This window comes from Heliangelus exortis, chromosome 5 (genome assembly GCF_036169615.1).
Source record: "Heliangelus exortis chromosome 5, bHelExo1.hap1, whole genome shotgun sequence".
NCBI classification, from domain to species: domain Eukaryota; kingdom Metazoa; phylum Chordata; class Aves; order Apodiformes; family Trochilidae; genus Heliangelus; species Heliangelus exortis.
In genome coordinates, this window is record NC_092426.1 from 36596861 (window position 1) to 36614159 (window position 17299).

Genomic DNA, 17299 nt, shown 5'->3' on the forward strand with positions numbered 1-17299 from the left:
TCTTCCTAAAGTGGATGGGCTGATATAGTGTCTGATTTTGCTCCAGGTCACCTCTTATAATAAAGAAATACACAATTCTGTTAGGAAATGGGGCCTGGAGGACGGGGAGGAAGAGTGTGTGTAGATACATGGCTTTGTATGTGTAAAAGGTTTTCCCTCTGAAATGGGAAGCAACTTTCTTAGTGTTACAGAGAATGTAGTTACAATAAAAAAACATTAAAAATATCTAGTGTATACTTAGGGTATTATGGGGAAACTAAAAGTGGGAACAAATTGCTCCTTCTGATAGTTGAGGCACTAGCCCAAGTTGTACCTAGGTATTATTGCAGTCTGTTTCTAGCATAGAACCAACCTGCACAGCCACATCTGTAGCAATGTGATTGGGATGCATAATTTTAATGTAATTGAGGACAATCTTGTGTGAAATATTCAGTAAACATTATGAAGAGGCTGAAATGATAGTATCAAAAGCAGGACAAAGAATTAATGACTAATTACAAGGTGGTAGTAAACACCTCTGACTTTCACAGTTCAGCTACAATCCCAATTTTGCCTGATTTGAGGGAAGACTTTTCCAGCTGTCAGCATGAGCAGAACAATGAGACACAGTCCTTGTCTTTACCATGCAGAAAAAGCTTACATCAGTCATCAATAAATTAATCCTTGTAGCCCAAAATGAAAAAGTCAGGAAGTTATAAAACTAGTTACAGAATATGTGCATAGTCTGCCTACTGCAGTATGGTTGTTTCTTTCTCCAAGGGCTTCTTCCAATGCGCTGTTATCTTGAGAAGCAAAGCACATAATTGGGAAATGCTCTTGTTTGCATTTGGGGGTGAATGGAGCAAATTACTCAAAACAGAGTCCTGAGTCTGTTCTTGCCAAAGGTGGCCTCTGGCTCTGGTGTTATGCATACATCGTGAGCTGCAGCCACTGAAAGAAGAGAGAGAATTAAAGGATGAAAGAGTTGCTGGCATTCTCCAAAAAAATTGTATTAAGCCACCACCATCTCTAGCTGAAAGGCAGCTGCTTGCTGGCTCTTAGGATGAAGCATAGTGGCAGTGGGGAATTTTATCTTTGGCTTCTTGCTCATGTTCCTCCTTCCCTTGCATATAGTAAAGGTTTTTTTATGATCTCCCTCGCAGAAGACATGCTTTTAAGTTGAAACTTTCCAAGCCTTCTTAATGAGATATTAAAAAGGTAAAGAATTATGTTAAACCCCAATATCAGTTAGTGCCACATTAGTATATTTGATTAAAATTGCCTTAGAAAAAAAAAAACCTCAGAAGTTTTTTCAAACACTTTAAAGTATGAAGAGTCCACAGCAGTGCCCTTCAGTACCAACTGGAGCCCCACAGAGCAGCTGTTGCTGGCAGGTGATGGGTACAGGTGCTCTCCATGGGACATTGGCTTACAGAAAAAATTTTTAGGAGGTTTTGTGGCCCCTTACAGATTGGATGACAGTTTCAGACCAGCTCTCATAGGCTCCTTTGGGCACATGTGCAATGAATTTTTCGCTTAAAACTTAGTATCATGACATTGTGTTAGAAATATTTGCATAAAGCAGTTTACCTCCAGGACATTGAGCTTAATGATGCCATCTCCATCTTTATCAAAGGCACGGAATGCTCCTAAAGCAAGGGAATAAAAACACATGGAGTAGTTTACTATGTGTGTAAAGATGATCCCATACAGGGAACCAAACTGTCTTCCTGCCGTATTTATGGAAACTTGTGCAGGCAGATACTTACTTACGTGGTTAGCAAGTATTTCGGCTATGTTTTCCCTTGGGTAGTACAAAGAAAAATGCAGTGGCTTATTTTCTTTTGTGCTTGCATGGCACAGCTGTCATTTTAGACTCCCTACACCCATAAATTTAAAATTATAGGTGGACGAGTGGTGCTTTGAGTTAATCCGTGTGGCTTTGGGGTGAGGCGGTGGGGGGGGGACAGCAGCTACTCACTGAACATGGCGTCCAGCCTCACGAAGCAGCAGATGAAGCTGTCAAAGTCAATGTTCATGTTCTTGTCGGCGTAGCGCATGGTGATGATGTCGTAGAGCTGATTGTTCAGCCGAAACCCTGCAGAGGGATAGAAATGGGGCACAACTGGGACACAGCTGGGGGGGGGAAACGCTGGTGCTGCTCAGACCTCCAGGAGAGGCCACAGGCACTTCCCGGGCCCAGCTGAGGCTCAGGCCGGAGCGTACAGGTGAAGCCACTAAATGTAATGAGATAAGGCTACAAGGAGCTTCAGTGTGCTCGGATACTTTCTTAAAATGGAAGCAATGCTTTTAAATTATGATTTGGGAGGGCCAATAGTGTGTGAGTTCCCTCATGCTGTAAATACGAAGACGAGAGGTCTGCACCAAGGAGTTTGCAGATTAGCTGGGCCTGCTAGGAGCAAAGCAACAAAACCTCGGTGAGAGAAACCCAGGAGGAAGTGGCTGTGAAAACACAAAGGTTGAAAAATAGGTAAGGAGGTAACTCCTCAACGTGGCATTACCAAAGTGTGGTACTGACTGCTGCAGCTTGTGACCATGCTCCTTAAAGGGTCTCTACAACTACCTGAGAGGAGGTTGTAGAGAGGTGGGTGTTGGTGTCTGAAGTAATAATTGGTAGAACAGGAGGAAAGGGCCTCAAGTTGTGCCAGATTGTGTTTAGATTGGATCTTAGGAAAGATTTCTTTACTGAAAGGGTTGTCAGGCAGTGGAAGAAGCTGGAGTCACCATTCCTGAAGATGTGTAGATGTGAAGACGTGTAGATGTGGTGCTTAGAGACAAGGTTTAGTGGTTAACCTAGTAGTGTTAGGCTAATGATTGGTCCCTATGATCTTAAAGGCCTTTTCCAAACAAAATGAATCTGTAATGCTAAGATTCTAAACTCTATTGGGCAAAAATATTTCTGAATGTCTATAGGGTCTCCCTTCAAAAGAGAAACTCCTGCGTTCATGATTTCACCCTCATCCAAACAAGCTCATCCAAAATAAAGTTTCTTTGGTTGTTGGGCACTGAACACTGAGAGAAGTACCTGCATCATTGACTGCATTCCTCATCTCGTAGCTGTTAATGGTTCCCGAATGATCTGTGTCATAACGCTTGAAAATTTTCTGGAAAAATGAAAAAAATAAGTACACAACAGGTATAGAAGCTTGTACTTCTGTTGAACATACCCACTGACTGGATTTTGGATGTTTTTCAGGCACTTGGGGGCTTGGCCAATTGCCTTATGAGGCTTCTGCTGGGTGGTCTGGGTTGTTATCACAGAGGTCCTCTCAGTCACAGAGAAAAATAATTTGGATCCATGCTGTGAGAAGCAAAAAGCTCTCCCCTAGAGACTGTCCTTCTTTCCCTTGAACTTAGGCTGTTAATCTTCTCTTTTTCTTGTCCTAATTAAGCTATTTACAAGGCCTTGTTCTATCTCCCATCACCCTCCTCCTGCAATTTGTATATCTCTGTGGTATTCTCATGGGGGATGTTCTTAGATAAGTTCTGGATCTTCAGAGATTCAGGTTATTTGCTTAGCCTCCAAGTAGGATGAGGAGAGATATTACTTCTCTTCTCAGAAGCTAATATGCAATGATATTATCTTTTTATTGTAGGGTATGCAGAGAAGTCTGATTTTCCTACAAAAGCTTCTGTGCTGCAGAAGATGTGAAGAACAGCACTGTGGATACCAGCAATACCTGCCAGCTTTTAATCTTGTCCCAGAGGTGTCGAAACTCATCAAAGTTTATCTTCCCAGAGCCATCTGTCTGTGATGCAAAGATTCAGGTAAAAAAACCTCATGATATTTTAAAGAGGAAAACTAATTAATTTTGTAGATACTGATGAAGGGATGAATGTGAAACCGAGATCAGGATCTCCTCATCATGAAGAGCTGGCTGAGCTGTGCAGTGAAATATTTGTGAATGTTTTGGTTATAGTCTGTAATATTTTGTTTCAGGAGTATGAAGTACTATTTGTATTTTGTGTAGAAGAAAACATTTAGTACAGCAGAGAGAGATTTGCTCCTGGACCTAGTGTAAGATGGATTTAAGTGGATTCTCTCTAAATACCTCCAAATGTGAAGGCAATTAACCTTTCTCCTAGAATAAAGTCCTTTCTGCCTTGCTTAAAATTAATTGAGAACTAAGCAAAATGTTGACTAAAGCCATCTACAGGAAAGTGCTTAGGCTCCAACAATTATGGCTCTGGGTTGTAGTCATAGTTTTGTTCCAGTTCTGTTTGTGTACATTTATGTTCTTTCAAATTAACTTCAAATAGGGAATCTGAGTGCTGTATCAGAGGTAAGGCAGTATGACATCTTGTAGTGTGTTTTGTTATACTTGCTCTGAGACAGTTTTTGTGTTGCATGTCAGGTACATAGTGGGATGTGTAACATGTTATAAACTTAAAGAGAAGAGAGAAATGTAGTAAGTTTTTTGGCAAAACCTTCAGTTATGTTGAGCTGGTTTAAAAACCAAACCAACCAAACAATAAAATCATGCTTTAGTACATGAGCTGGTCAGTCACTGTTGCCTAAGGAAGGGCATCATACTTGGTTGTTCTGTAGTTTTCTGGTTTGGAACATTTTCATCTGCCAGTTATGCAAAGGCTGAGACGACTGGAGTAAAGCAGCACTGAGCCAGGAATGTTGTGTTATCTGAGTACAGACTATAATGTCCTGTTTTGCTTCTCTGCCTTTTTAACTTGTGTGTGTGTGGTGGTGGGGAATGCAGCCCAAGTGGACTTGTGTGGTACCAAGCACTCCTCTTTCACCAGAAAAGGATACATCCATCAAAGCAATCATGCTGCGGCAGGATTCCAGTTCAAATCCTTCTGTCTTTAGGTCCTTATCTGAAATAGATGATCCCAGGTGAAAACAGATCATGCAAGTCAGCAAGAGTTTCTTCCTCTTAGGTGTAACTTCTCAAAGTAGATGCCAAACTAACTTTGTTCATCCAGTAAAAATTGAGGAGTAGAGAAATCTGAACAGACTCTAACAATATTGCTTGTGAATTAGAGATGACTTTTCTTGACCTGTTATATACAATAAAGTCCTCTAGAAAACTCTAACTTCCAGGTAACTAAGTCCAGAGACTGTAGGCTAAAGTTTGTGAAGCACGGAGACAGACCTGCCTCTCCACTAGAATTCTTGTGTTTAAGGGCATTTGCAGACTTCTAGAATTGCTGTGCCATCCTGGGTGGTGCTTCCAACAAACTTTTGCTCATTACAAGCAATCAAGTAGTGATAATGCAGTAGAGAGAATCACTCTGAAAAGTTCATCTTGCTAAGTCTTGGATGCAAAATCTATGGAAATGTAATTAGGAAATTTGTGGCTTTGAAACCACAGCTTTTGGGGTTCAACTCAGGGGAGGGTGGACAGGTGGGGGAGGAGGGCTACATCATATCACAGATTTCTGTGTCCAATGTTACTGAAACACATGATCAAACTCACGTTTTTTTACGACGTTATTGAGAACATCCCTGAGTTCTTCAGCATTGATCTCCATGTCCTGGTAAGGAATGTGGTGAGGATATAGTTAATTACAACATTCCTTATTAAGCATATCTCTTTATGGATGGATATGCTAGAAGGATATGCTAAAAAAGTCTTTAATCACTTTCCAGTATGGCATATATGGCTACAGTATGGCTACAGTACATTCTATTTCATATAAACATTGGCCCAAATCTTTCTTGAGGCTGCAGTACAAGCTAGGTCTAAAGTTACCATATAACACTTATTAAATTAAAACTAGAATAATAACCAGTAATTTCAAACCACTGTATAAGTCAAGAAGCAAAATGTGAAAATCCCTATAACCCATCTACAGCCTCTCAATACGTGCATTTTTTAAATCTGCTTTTCCTTCTAGCTTCTCTCTCTTATTGCTTGTGAATTAGAGATGACTTTTCTTGACCTGTTATATACAATAAAGTCCTCTAGAAAACTCTAACTTCCAGGTAACTAAGTCCAGAGACTGTAGGCTAAAGTATATGCAATAAGCATATACTGAGGGCATTGTATTTCTGACTTTTTCATAGAAGCTATGCAAAATAGCATCATGTAGCACAGAATTATAGAACCACATATGGTTAGGGTTGCAAGGGACCTTAAAGATCATCAAGATCCAACCCCCCTGCATGGGCAGGGACACCTCCCACTAGGTCAGGTTACAGGAGGCTTCATCCAACCTGGGCTTGAACACTCCAGGGAGGGGGCATCAACAGTCTCCCTAGCCAACCTGTTCCAGTATCTTACTACCCTCATGGTGAAGAATTTCTAATCTAAATCTACCCTCTTTCAGTTTAAAACCATTACCCCTTGTCCTGTCACTCCCCTCTGTGGTGAAAAGCCCCACCCCAGCTTTCCAGTATGCCCCGTTCATGTACTGGAAGGCTGCTGTAAGGTCTCCCTGGAGCCTACTCCAGGCTGAAGAACCCCAACTCTCTCAGTCTTTCTTCATAGCAGAGGTGCTCCAGCTGTTTGATCATCTGTATTTGTGCCTGAGATTGAACTGACCCAAGTGCAGGACCTTCTACTTTGCTATGTTGAACTTCATGAGGTTGGCATGGGCTCACCCACCTCTCCAGCCTGTCCAGGTCCCTCTGGATGTCATCCCTTCCCTCTGAGGTGTCACACACAGCTTGGTATTATCAGCACACTTGCTGAGGATACATTCTATCCCACTGTCCATGAGTCCAGCGCAGAGCTACTAAGATGATTAAGGGAGTGGAACATCTCCTCAGGAAAGGCTGAGGGAGCTGGGTCTCTTTAGTTTGGAGAAAAGGAGACTGAGGGGTGACCTCATCAATGTTTTCAAATATGTAAGGGGTGAGTGTCAGGGAGATGGAGTTAGGCTTTTCTCAGTGGTGACCAGTGATAGGACAAGGGGTAATGGGTGTAAATTGGAGCATAGGAGGTTCAAGTTGAATATCAGAAAAAATTTTTTTACTGTAAGGGTGACGGAGCCCTGGAACAGGCTGCCCAGGGGGGTTGTGGAGTCTCCTTCACTGGAGACATTCAAAACCCCCCTGGACACGTTCCTAGGCGATGTACTCTAGGGGGCCCTGCTCTGGCAGGGGGGGTTGGACTAGATGATCTTTCGAGGTCCCTTCCAACCCCTAGGATTCTATGATTCTATGTTTAACAGCACTGTCCCAATACTGACCCCTGACTGAAAGAACTAAAACCTAAATTTAAAGTGAGGGTCCCTTGTGCACAATGGGAACAGCTGATACGTAAATAGCTGTATACTTAATTGGATTTATATTTGATTTTGCTTCAGATCTCAAAGGAAATCTCAATACTGACCCCTGACTGAAAGAACCAAAACCTAAATTTAAATCAGGGTCCCTTGTGCACAATGGGAACAGCTGATACGTAAATCTGATGATAGCTGTATATTTAATTGGATTTATACTGGATTTTGCTTCAGATCTCAAAGGAAATCTGATGGAAGGAAATCCAAAGAAATTTTACAATTCAGTGTTTTGAATCCATGAAGCAGTTGGTTCAGGTGTTGTTGTGCTGAGGCTGCTTTGATGGCAGGGACAGGGATCTGTTGCATACTCACATCCCCTGCAATCTGTCGGAAGATGTTCCTGAACTGTTTTTCCTCTTCACTTCTCTCTTGAGCTTTTGCTGAAGCACGCTGAAAAGAGACAAGCAACGAAGAGATACAACATCATTTCATCAGGAAAGCAGGGGGACTGGACAGGGGGGCTGCAGGGCTCTCTTAACCTCCTCCAGAGGAGCCTCTTACTGAATCTGGAGCTCTTTGGAGGAGCAGATTGTCCTGCTGGTCCTTTCCCCTTTTTTTAGTTAAACGTGTTTCTTGGCAGAACTGCTGAGTGTTTAACATCCCATTTGTCTTTCTCTTGGATTATAATTTTCACTGACAGATATTTATCTTTTTGTCCTGTTTTTTTGTTTTTTGGTTTTTTTGGTTTTTTGTTTTTTGGGTTTTTTGGTTTTTTTGGTTTTTTTGGTTTTTTTTTTTGTTTTGTTTTTTGGGTTGTTTTTTTTTTTAGTTTTTTTGTGGGGGGGTTTTTTTTTGTTTTTTTGTTTTTTTTAGATTTTTGGGGGGTTTTTTGGTTTTTGGTTTTTTTAGTTTTTTTGGGGGTTTTTTGGTTTTTTGGATTTTTTTGGTTTTTTGTTTTTGTTTTTTTTGTTTTGTTTTGGTTTTGGTTTTGGGTTTTTTTGGTTTTTTGTTTTTTGTTTTTTTTGTTTTGTTTTTGTTTTGTTTTTGTGGTTTTTTTGTTTTTTTGTTTTTTGTGGTTTTTTGGGGTTTTTTTGTTGTGGGTTTTTTTTGTTGGTTTTTTTGTTTGTGTTTTTTTGTTTGTTTTTGGTTTTTGTTTTTGTTTTTTTTGTTGTTGTTGGTTTTTTTGGGGTTTTTTTTTGTTTGTTCTTTTGTTTTTTCGTTTCAAAACATTGCAAAGGAGAAGTTTGGAGCAGAAGAGGCCCATCTGCTCCACACTGCAGACTATGAATTGAGCAGAGGGACTTGGGCTTGAGAAGTCTTTGTAATGTACCACAGAGACAGCTTCACTTTTATTTTTGTTTCTCTCTCAGGCACATGCAAAGAGCAAACTTGAACTCTGAGCCTGATACTAGAAAAGGAAACTATAGTTTATTCCCCCTTCCAATATTAAATTACAGGAATTATGTGTAGGAAAATAAAGTGAACTTCTTGGCTTAGTTCTGTGTTTTTTTGAAATGCAGAGGGAAGTTAAGACTGGTTCCCACTTCACCACCTGCATTTTCTGGCAGTCATGCAGCAGAACAGCACAACTTTATAAGCAGAAATTCAAACTATGCTTCTAAACACCACGAGCCTGAGTGCAGCATCTCATGTCCCTCACCCACCCATAGGCAGAAACTCCAAATGTGCTTCCCTGTTTTCCTCCTCTCTGGTTGTGACTGAAAAGAGGAGGGGTGCAGGAGATCCTGCATTTTCATCCTTTTCTCTTCTGGCCGCTGAGGACTGGTACAGGGATGTGTAATTTGGAATGAGGAGAGGCTGTGGCCATTGCCAGGAGCTCCTGAAGGCCCTGGGGTGTGGCTTGTGCCTGTGCCCTGTGTAAAGTGGGTACCACTTCAGGGGGCTGAGGGAGAGAGGATTAAACTGCTTTGCTTGTGGGGGAGGGATCATACAGAGCCAGGATCTGTGCAGGAGAGAGGAACCACGAGAAGTTTTCAAGCAACTAAATCCCCCAGCACAAGAATTAAATAACTGGAGGGATAGTCTCTGTTTGCTCATGCTCATTAGATCTGCCTAAGCCAGATGCAAGTTATGCTAAGATTAAATAAAAAGCTGTGAAATATCTCAGGACAGTTCTTTGCCCCTATCCTGTGCCCTCCCCAGCTGCTCTCTCCTCCCAGCCAGCCCAAGACCTCTTCCCCTCATCCCACAGAAACCTTTTTCTCATCTGCACGTTTTTTTTCACCATCTTTGCCAGTGTCTTCATCTGCTGTCAGCTCCTTATTGCTGTTTGCTCTGTCAGAAACAAAGATGATAGGCTAGAAGAAAAAGCAGGGAGGAAGCAAAAGGGAAGTGGAAATGAAGTGAGAAATAGTGGAAAGGAAAATATTTGGTGACAGCTGTTCTAATGTTCTGTGGCAAAGCACATGCAGCAACAGCTCCTGCTTCTGAGGGCATGACTGGAGAAGCCAGAGATGTGAATGACAGAAAAAAAGGGGGGGAAAAAAAAAAAAAAAAAAAAAAGAAGGGAAGGGAAAGGAAAGGAAGGGAAGGGAAGCTAATTTCTGAAATGAGTGCTGTCCTCATGCTAAAAAGCAAGCTGCAAATGTCTTTTTGCAAGAGTGCTACCTCTGGCTGTCCTGTTCAGAAGGCCAGTAAGGATTTAAATCTTACGAGGTTTTTTTTGTTTTTTTGGTTTTGGTTTGGGGGTTTTTTGGGTTTTTTTAGTTTTTTTAAGAATAATAAGGCTCCCAGATTCTTGATTCTCAGTTAGTGAACTTGCCCCTTTCTATGAAGGGCACGAGCCCTGAAAACAGAATCTGAATCCTACACAGAAAAGGAGCACGTTACTTAAGTGAAGCTTATGTTCTTTCTCTGTATTAATCAGTGAAGCATTCAACAAGCCACATGCAATTGCCTGTTTTAGTTTATTTAAAAGAAGGAAAGTTGCTACAAGATGTGAACGTGTTACCCCAGAGTGTTAATTGCAATCACCCTTTCTTGAGACTAAAATGTCTGATTACATTTTCAAGGTCGTAAATGTGTTGTGTAGAATCAAAAAGAGAATCCTGGGTTTTGGTGAGCAGAAACTTCAGGAAAGAGAAGTAGCTGCATTAGGAAATAGAAAGCAAATGTAGGGGCACGTGTCTGGAGAAGGGGTGCTGCTCACTAACTACAAAGAGGTGTCAGGGTGGAGGGGCAGGAAGGAAGGGCAGTTTTAGCAGCTCAGAGTAAGAGGAGTGTATGATGCTAATGCTATTTCATTAGAATTTAGTATAGAAAGACAAATTCTTTGCTGCCTGCAAATGGCCTCTGATGAAGCACCCCCTTCATCAACCAGATCAGCTGCTGGATGCAAAGAAATCATGATGCTAAGAAACTCTGCTCCTGCTGCATGCATTGCACATGCCTTGCACTCAAGACATTGCACAGGTACCCACCTTGCCCTTTTTCTTCTGTACAAAAAGAGACAAAGTTTTTTTGAATAAGTGGTCTTAAGCAGAATTACTTATTTTACACAGATTATGCAGAGCTGATGGTAATTTTTTTCCCCTCTTGATCTTTCTCACATTTATTTTTCCCATTCCTATAGTCATACAGTTTTCTACTATTTCCTACATTAATACAATTTTCAAATCTCCAAAGATGAGGGAACGTGCACCCACCAAGAAATTGTATACAGAAAGATAGAAATTGCAGAAAACACAGCAGAACAGTGTCTCATCTCATCTGAGGCTTTGTCTGCTTGAATAAAACCTCTATTTTACCTTTAGCTCTGACTATTCCTTTTCTCTGTCCCAACCTGTCAGTGCAGTGGAGGCTGGACTTTTGTGCCCACAGATCAGTGTTCTCTGAAGTGACAATTAAATTCCAACAGATCTGGACAGATGCCTTGTTATCATGGGAGCAGATGAAAGGGGAACACTTCTGAGCAAGGTTAGATGGAGCTCAGTTCTTTGCAAGACTGCTTCCTCTGATTTTTTCCCCAAGACTATTTCTATAATTAGCCCTCACGTATTCCCACAGTGATGGGTAAAAATCCAGGCTGAAGAGTTACAGCTTGTCATGGATGCCAGTTTGAAGCAGAGTATCTCTAGGATTCTTTTCCAGAAAGCGTGTACTTCAAAATATGGTGGTTTTTTGGTTTGGTTTGGGTTTTTTTTTTTTCTTTTTTTTCTTTTTTTTCTTTTTTTTCTTTTTTTTCTTTTTTTTCTTTTTTTTCTTTTTTTTCTTTTTTTTCTTTTTTTTCTTTTTTTTCTTTTTTTTCTTTTTTTTCTTTTTTTTCTTTTTTTTCTTTTTTTTCTTTTTTTTCTTTTTTTTCTTTTTTTTCTTTTTTTTCTTTTTTTTCTTTTTTTTCTTTTTTTTCTTTTTTTTCTTTTTTTTCTTTTTTTTCTTTTTTCTTTTTTTCTTCTTTTTTTCTTCTTTTTTTTTTCTTTTTTTTTTCTTTTTTTTTTTTTCTTTTTTTTTTCTTTTTTTTTTTCTTTTTTTTTTTTTTTAATTATGTGAGGCACCAATTTCACAAACAGAATGTCTTGGAGAACAAAGCTAGGTCTCCCCTGATAAATGAATATTCTCCGTTGATGGATGCCAAAGCAATGCTTAGCATCCAACTTCATGCCAGGAGCCAATTTCAAATCTGAAAAAAGGCTTTGGTCTGACCAAATCAGAAAGTAATGTATACAAAGCAAGTGTTAATAGAATTATCTTGATGACAAAATGGGGGAATTTATCCTAGAGGAGAAGTCACTTGGCTGCAAATGGTTTCCTGCTGTGGGTTTCCCTGGATATGGTGCTCCTCCCTTCCCCATCCTTATTCACATACAGAAGAGGACAGTACTTACCAATGGACGCTCTGCCTCAATCATGTTTTCAACCTCCCTAGAAGACAACAGAAAGTAAATAAATCAGGAAATTGACTGTTCACAATGTTACTTTTTTCTGTAGCTGTTTTATAAGCAGCCCCTTGAGCTTTCCAAGCAGCCAGTGGCTCCTGTTACAGATGTAGCTTTTTCCTAGTTTGAGCTGAGCATCCCAAGTACCACTTCCAGGAGTGCTGCTGCCTGTTTCACTTCTCTAAGGAGCCTTGGTTACACTGGACTTTGACAGCTGGGAGTAAACCAGAAGCAATTTGGCCTAAGTAGAATGACAGTGGCTGCAATTTGCTGAGCTCTGGGCAACCAGCTGATAGTCAGGATGGAAAAGAAATAACTACTTCTTCCTGTGCTTCATTCTTGTCTGAAGTTAGATCTGGTTCAATGATTTATCTGCCAATGGCATGTAGAAATAACAACTGATCAGGTTAATTTTCATTATTAAAATGGCTAATAGTGTGGATATCCTGCAAGCAGTAAACTTCTCCAAAGAGAATTCTAAACAAGCTCTTGTTAGACTATAAAGGAAGCCCAGAGAAACGAATTTGCAGCCTGGAGTTTTTAACGCTGTTGAGAAAATAAAAAGCAGGTTGTAGCAAACCAGTAACATGACTAGAGCAGACTAGTGAGCTCACCCCCACCTATATGGCTAGAGAAATGGATCTGCAACTTACTCTGAAAGACTCCTTTTTTCTGAGAAGACCCTCAGGATGAATTCTCCCTCCTGATGTGGATCATATGTTGATGGGATGATAACGTACTCGCTGGGAGGCAACCGGAAGCGCTCAGAGATTTCTCTCATGTTTATATAGGTCTTACTTCTAGCTTTGGAAGCATTGTAGAGGAAAAAATCCTTTTGCAAGTGGTGCTTAGTGCCATGCATCTGCAGAACAAAGGAGTCGGTTTGTCTTCAGGGAAGCCACATCCATTTCCCAGGTGGCTTGTTGTGTGGGAAGTACATGGCTGGGACAGAAAACACAAAGGAAGCAGCAGCACAGCAAGCAGGGAGCTGTCAAGGGTTGGTAGCTGGGAACAGATATGGAGTCTATCACCCTTAAGCTGCTACTGGCTGGGCCTCGCTGGCTTCTGAGGGTGCTCCAGAGCCCACCTGCAGTGTTGAGTGGCTTCTGCTGTGCAGGCACTTTTCTCTGATTGTTTTCTTGGATGCTAAGTTGTGTGTAAGCAAAGTTCAGCGACTTTCCTTGGAAAGTGGCACGGCAAGGAATGGTGTATGCAAACACAAAGTGTGGTAAGGTGAAGGTGCTTTCAATGGAAACATATCCTCCCTAGGCAAAGCATGAATTCTGTATCTGCTAAAGAAATGTGATAATCAAACTTTGCATTGGTTAAAATATGAAGATTGAGCCAAGAATTGTGGTCCAAGAACACTTGTGAGCTGTTTGCTGCAGAAGGAACCACCCGTCAAACAGTCAGCAAAGAAAATATTCAAGCTGTCATCTACATGTTTTCCAGGTAACAGCCTTTGGGTGTGCTTGTTTGCAAAACTTCTGATTCCAATCATTCAGCTACTAGCAGGCTGAGAACAACTTAACATTATGTACTTCTAATTAGTTTTCTTCAATGGCTGGAAATACCATTTTTTTTCCCCAAACAAATTCTGAGACTATGGATAAAGCTCTGTGGCTACAGCATACAGACCACTGGCGTTATTTGCAGGAGGAAATGGAAGTGGATTAGGGTGGCTCTGCATGGGGTACAAAGGCAAAGCACTTGCTGACATTGCTTCCTGCATCCCAGGCTCAGGTGAGCAACGGTGCAAGCCATGGCCAGACCACATATGAATAGAAAAGGAGGAGTAAGAAAATGGTGCAGGTGAAACTGGGGTGCTGGTGAGAAGGAATTCAAAATTACTCACAAAACATTATGAATAAGCACTCAAAGCAGAAAGGTTAGCACCTGCACTTCTGTTACACCCCTGAAAACAAACTTGACAGTTTCCTGCTGATTTACAGACAGGCACAACAGTAACACTTGCTTTGAGCAGACACCAAGATGTCAATCTACCTCCATCTTGCTCATACCTCTTCAGGCACCTTAGGGAGAAACAAAGAGAAGAAACAGTAAGAAATTATAGGTTATATAATCATTCCAAGCAATTTCTTGCTTTCTTTCTTTCCAGGTTTCTTGGAATCTGTGTGAGATACACAGTCTGAGCTAAATAGGTTTGTGCAAGGGACTGAGTGAATTGATTTCTTCATGAAGCTGATAGACATAAATCACTACATTTGCATCTTGAATGTCTGTTTGCTTTTTTACATGATTCTATTAATGAAATGTTTAGTTTCACCAGGGGTGAAGGGAAGATTGAAGGGTATGTGGGGAAAAAGCATGTTAAAATCTGAGCCTAAAAAGTGTGTTACCTACAGACAGAGTAAACCCTGAGGTTACTGTGGACTGCATGGTTACAAAGCCTTCAATTTCTTCCAGGTTTCCCCTAAGTTCCTTGCAAAGTGAAAATTGCAGTTTATGTATTCAGGCTGAATTATTCAGTGACTCTCTGCAATGCATCCTGTCAGGCTTTGTGTCACCAGTACTAAGAACAAAGCCTAGAGCTGGTACCTCGTAAATGGCAAAGCCAATGGTGTACAGGTTGGCTCCCAGCTTCCGTTCTTTCCTCCTGTTTTTCTGCATCAGGGCAACGAGGAAGCTGCAGATAACCTCTTCATCCTCAGGATCATCATCTTCCTCCAGGAGTTTCAAGCGATACTGGGGATTTGTCCAAAATGTGTCTGTGAAATCCCACCAACAACCCAGAGCAAACATGTAAAGCTTTGCTTTTCTAATGATATTGAAGATCAAACAGAACTTTTAAGATCCCTGCCTGTGGCTCCTGAGGAAGAGGTTGAAGTTGAGCTAATGTATATATATTTTTTAATGTGTTCATAACACATAAAAATTTTTATGTTTATATGTTTATTTTGTTTATATTGTTCTAACAAAACTGCACAGTAAAGGTAAAAAATGAAGACTTGATATCTGACAAATTTCCAAAGCACTTAAAGCTATAAAAAGCAGATTTCCCAAGTGAAATGTAACTATTAGAGTGAAATTGATCTCTCTTGTTTTCTTGAGACACCGAGAAGCATTTTTACAGTGATTTATCTTTGCCAGGCCTCCCTTTTGGGTGGATGAGGTATTGTCACAAACGTCGAGACAGAAGATTTCCAGCTAGAAAATCATGTTCCTTGTCCACTGAGGAAGCAAAACCTTTCCTATGACCAAGCAACTGAGCAGGTTGTGGTATGGCTTAGCCTGTGGGATCCAACCCAGACCCCACCAAAGAGGTCTTGGCTCTCTTGAGACCCACCTGGGTAATTGCGGCAACCTCCAGCTGAGCAGCCTCTCACCCAGCGCCCTTCGTTGACTGACACAGTCCAGGTCTTGAGTTTATCAGCTTCCAGGGTATCAGGTGTGAGGTTACAGATCTCAAGCTTTGTGAAGTACCTCATGAAATCTTCAAATGATATCCTGGAAGAACGGAGGGGAAACTGAAGCCAAATGGATTTGCACAGCGGGCAGTTGTCTGAAAGATCCTGGTGAGGTAGAGGAGGGTGACCCGTGTTACTGCTACTTCTGGGTACATTTGCAATGGGAGTGCCATGATTTCCTTATGCATTTGGTCTGCTAGGAGGTCAATTAACACAGGGGATGCTGAGCTAAGAGTATAGTACACAGGAAGGGGGATTTAAGAACTTGTGGAAGTAGAGCATCATTAGAACTGTGCTGGTGGTACTCACTAAATCCTGATGGGAGAATGAGGGGATCACAGAGTAGGGCTTATTTGGAATACGAAGGGGAACATGGATTCCTGCAATGGTTTAGCAGCTTTAAGTAGGCCATTGTGATTGATTTTTGCTGTAATTTCATATCTCCTATAGAAACACAGAGGTTTGACTGATACTCTCACCAGAACTCCCCATCCTCCGCAATCTTGTGCTGCAGGCGGATTTTCTCTTCTTCACTCATGAAGTTCCACTCCTCTGACCTTCAAAAGAGCACACAAGTTAGCTTATGATTTGAAATACAATTTTCATGAAAATTTGTGCTCTTTACTGTAAGCCTCATAGAATGGAAAGTCATCTTCCTGCATCCATGCAATTTTTCCTTTGCAGCCCTTGCAACCATTTGTTCTTAGTGCTACTCTCCTCTCCACATGCCCCAATAAAGAAACAACTTCCCTGCTCCTCTCTGCATTCTCTTCTGACTTTGCCTTAACAGCTCTCAAAATTTTCCTGAACTGTTTTCACTTTATTTAGCTTGAAGACAAAAATGTTTGCAGAGTCTGATTGCTGGAGTAGTAAAACCTAGTAACAAGCTCTATCCAGACTCTTTCATGTACTGACATCTTGCTTCATTCAGCTCTTCCATAGCCTAAAAGATTTTTCTGCAGCCACATCTTGTTTTGCAAACAGACATTGCTGAACTTGAGTAAAATATGATTGACTGTACCATTATACTGGGCTTTCTCCTAATTTTCATTGATTTTTATACAGATTCAGCTAAGCATTCAGCTATTATCCACTTCAAAGTGCATGTGTCAAAACTACTAGGGTCATGCACAAGCTCCATAAGGGCAAGTAAACTGCATTTTTTTTCTTCAAATCACACAAAGCTACATTTTACTCACTTGTCACTCCAAGGCCCATTCCATTCCACCTGCCCCCAGGGGTTTCTCAGCCTTACCAGGCGTATTTTTGTTCCTTTAAACGTTGTCTGATTGAAAAAGAACAAAACAAGAACAGACAGAGTAGGTTCAAAAGGAAATGTTATTCCTGTCAAATCACTGATTCCACCTCCTACAGTGATGGTGCTTTCCTGGGCCACTGTCCAGCTTAGGTGAGTGCAGGAAGGCTGTAGGACCAGGAGGTGGCTGACTGTGGCCACTTTTGCCCAAGAAGTGCAATATCCATTTTCCCCACCAGGCTTTCATTTATTTAAGAAAAAAAAAATAATTTATGCTTTTTTTTTTTCTTCCCCACACATAGCTTTGCTGACATCCATGGTCAGTGTAGAGCACAGGTCCCCATAACTGGAGGAAAGGGACAGTACATACCTCTTCCACAGCTGTGACAGAGTAGGCATGGCCTTTGACAAGCCCACAAGACATCCGGGTTTCATACTGCATTGGCACTATGGTCTGTCAGAAACAAGATAAAAACTGGTAAGAGTCATGCAAAGCTCAGCTGACTGCTCTAAGGCAGGTGTTGCCACCCAGGGTTTTG

The 17299-nt window shown here is 41.1% G+C and overlaps 1 protein-coding gene across 1 annotated transcript in view; it reads right to left on the reverse strand.

Moving 5' to 3' along the window:
* Positions 1–367: 367 nt before the first annotated feature.
* The window catches only part of CAPN3 (calpain 3), a 29933-nt gene continuing 13001 nt past the window's right edge, over positions 368–17299 (reverse strand). Inside the window, exons 7-24 of the mRNA XM_071744662.1 lie at positions 17131–17214; positions 16705–16790; positions 15985–16062; positions 15385–15545; positions 14637–14806; positions 14099–14110; positions 12731–12939; positions 12027–12063; positions 10626–10640; positions 9402–9503; positions 7558–7635; positions 5436–5493; positions 4769–4833; positions 3681–3749; positions 3026–3104; positions 1961–2077; positions 1570–1628; positions 368–930 (exon numbers count right to left, since the gene is read on the reverse strand). Coding sequence (XP_071600763.1) covers positions 904–930; positions 1570–1628; positions 1961–2077; positions 3026–3104; positions 3681–3749; positions 4769–4833; positions 5436–5493; positions 7558–7635; positions 9402–9503; positions 10626–10640; positions 12027–12063; positions 12731–12939; positions 14099–14110; positions 14637–14806; positions 15385–15545; positions 15985–16062; positions 16705–16790; positions 17131–17214 — 1506 coding nt within the window. The 3' untranslated portion in view covers positions 368–903. The remainder of the gene's footprint in view (positions 931–1569; positions 1629–1960; positions 2078–3025; positions 3105–3680; positions 3750–4768; positions 4834–5435; positions 5494–7557; positions 7636–9401; positions 9504–10625; positions 10641–12026; positions 12064–12730; positions 12940–14098; positions 14111–14636; positions 14807–15384; positions 15546–15984; positions 16063–16704; positions 16791–17130; positions 17215–17299) is intronic.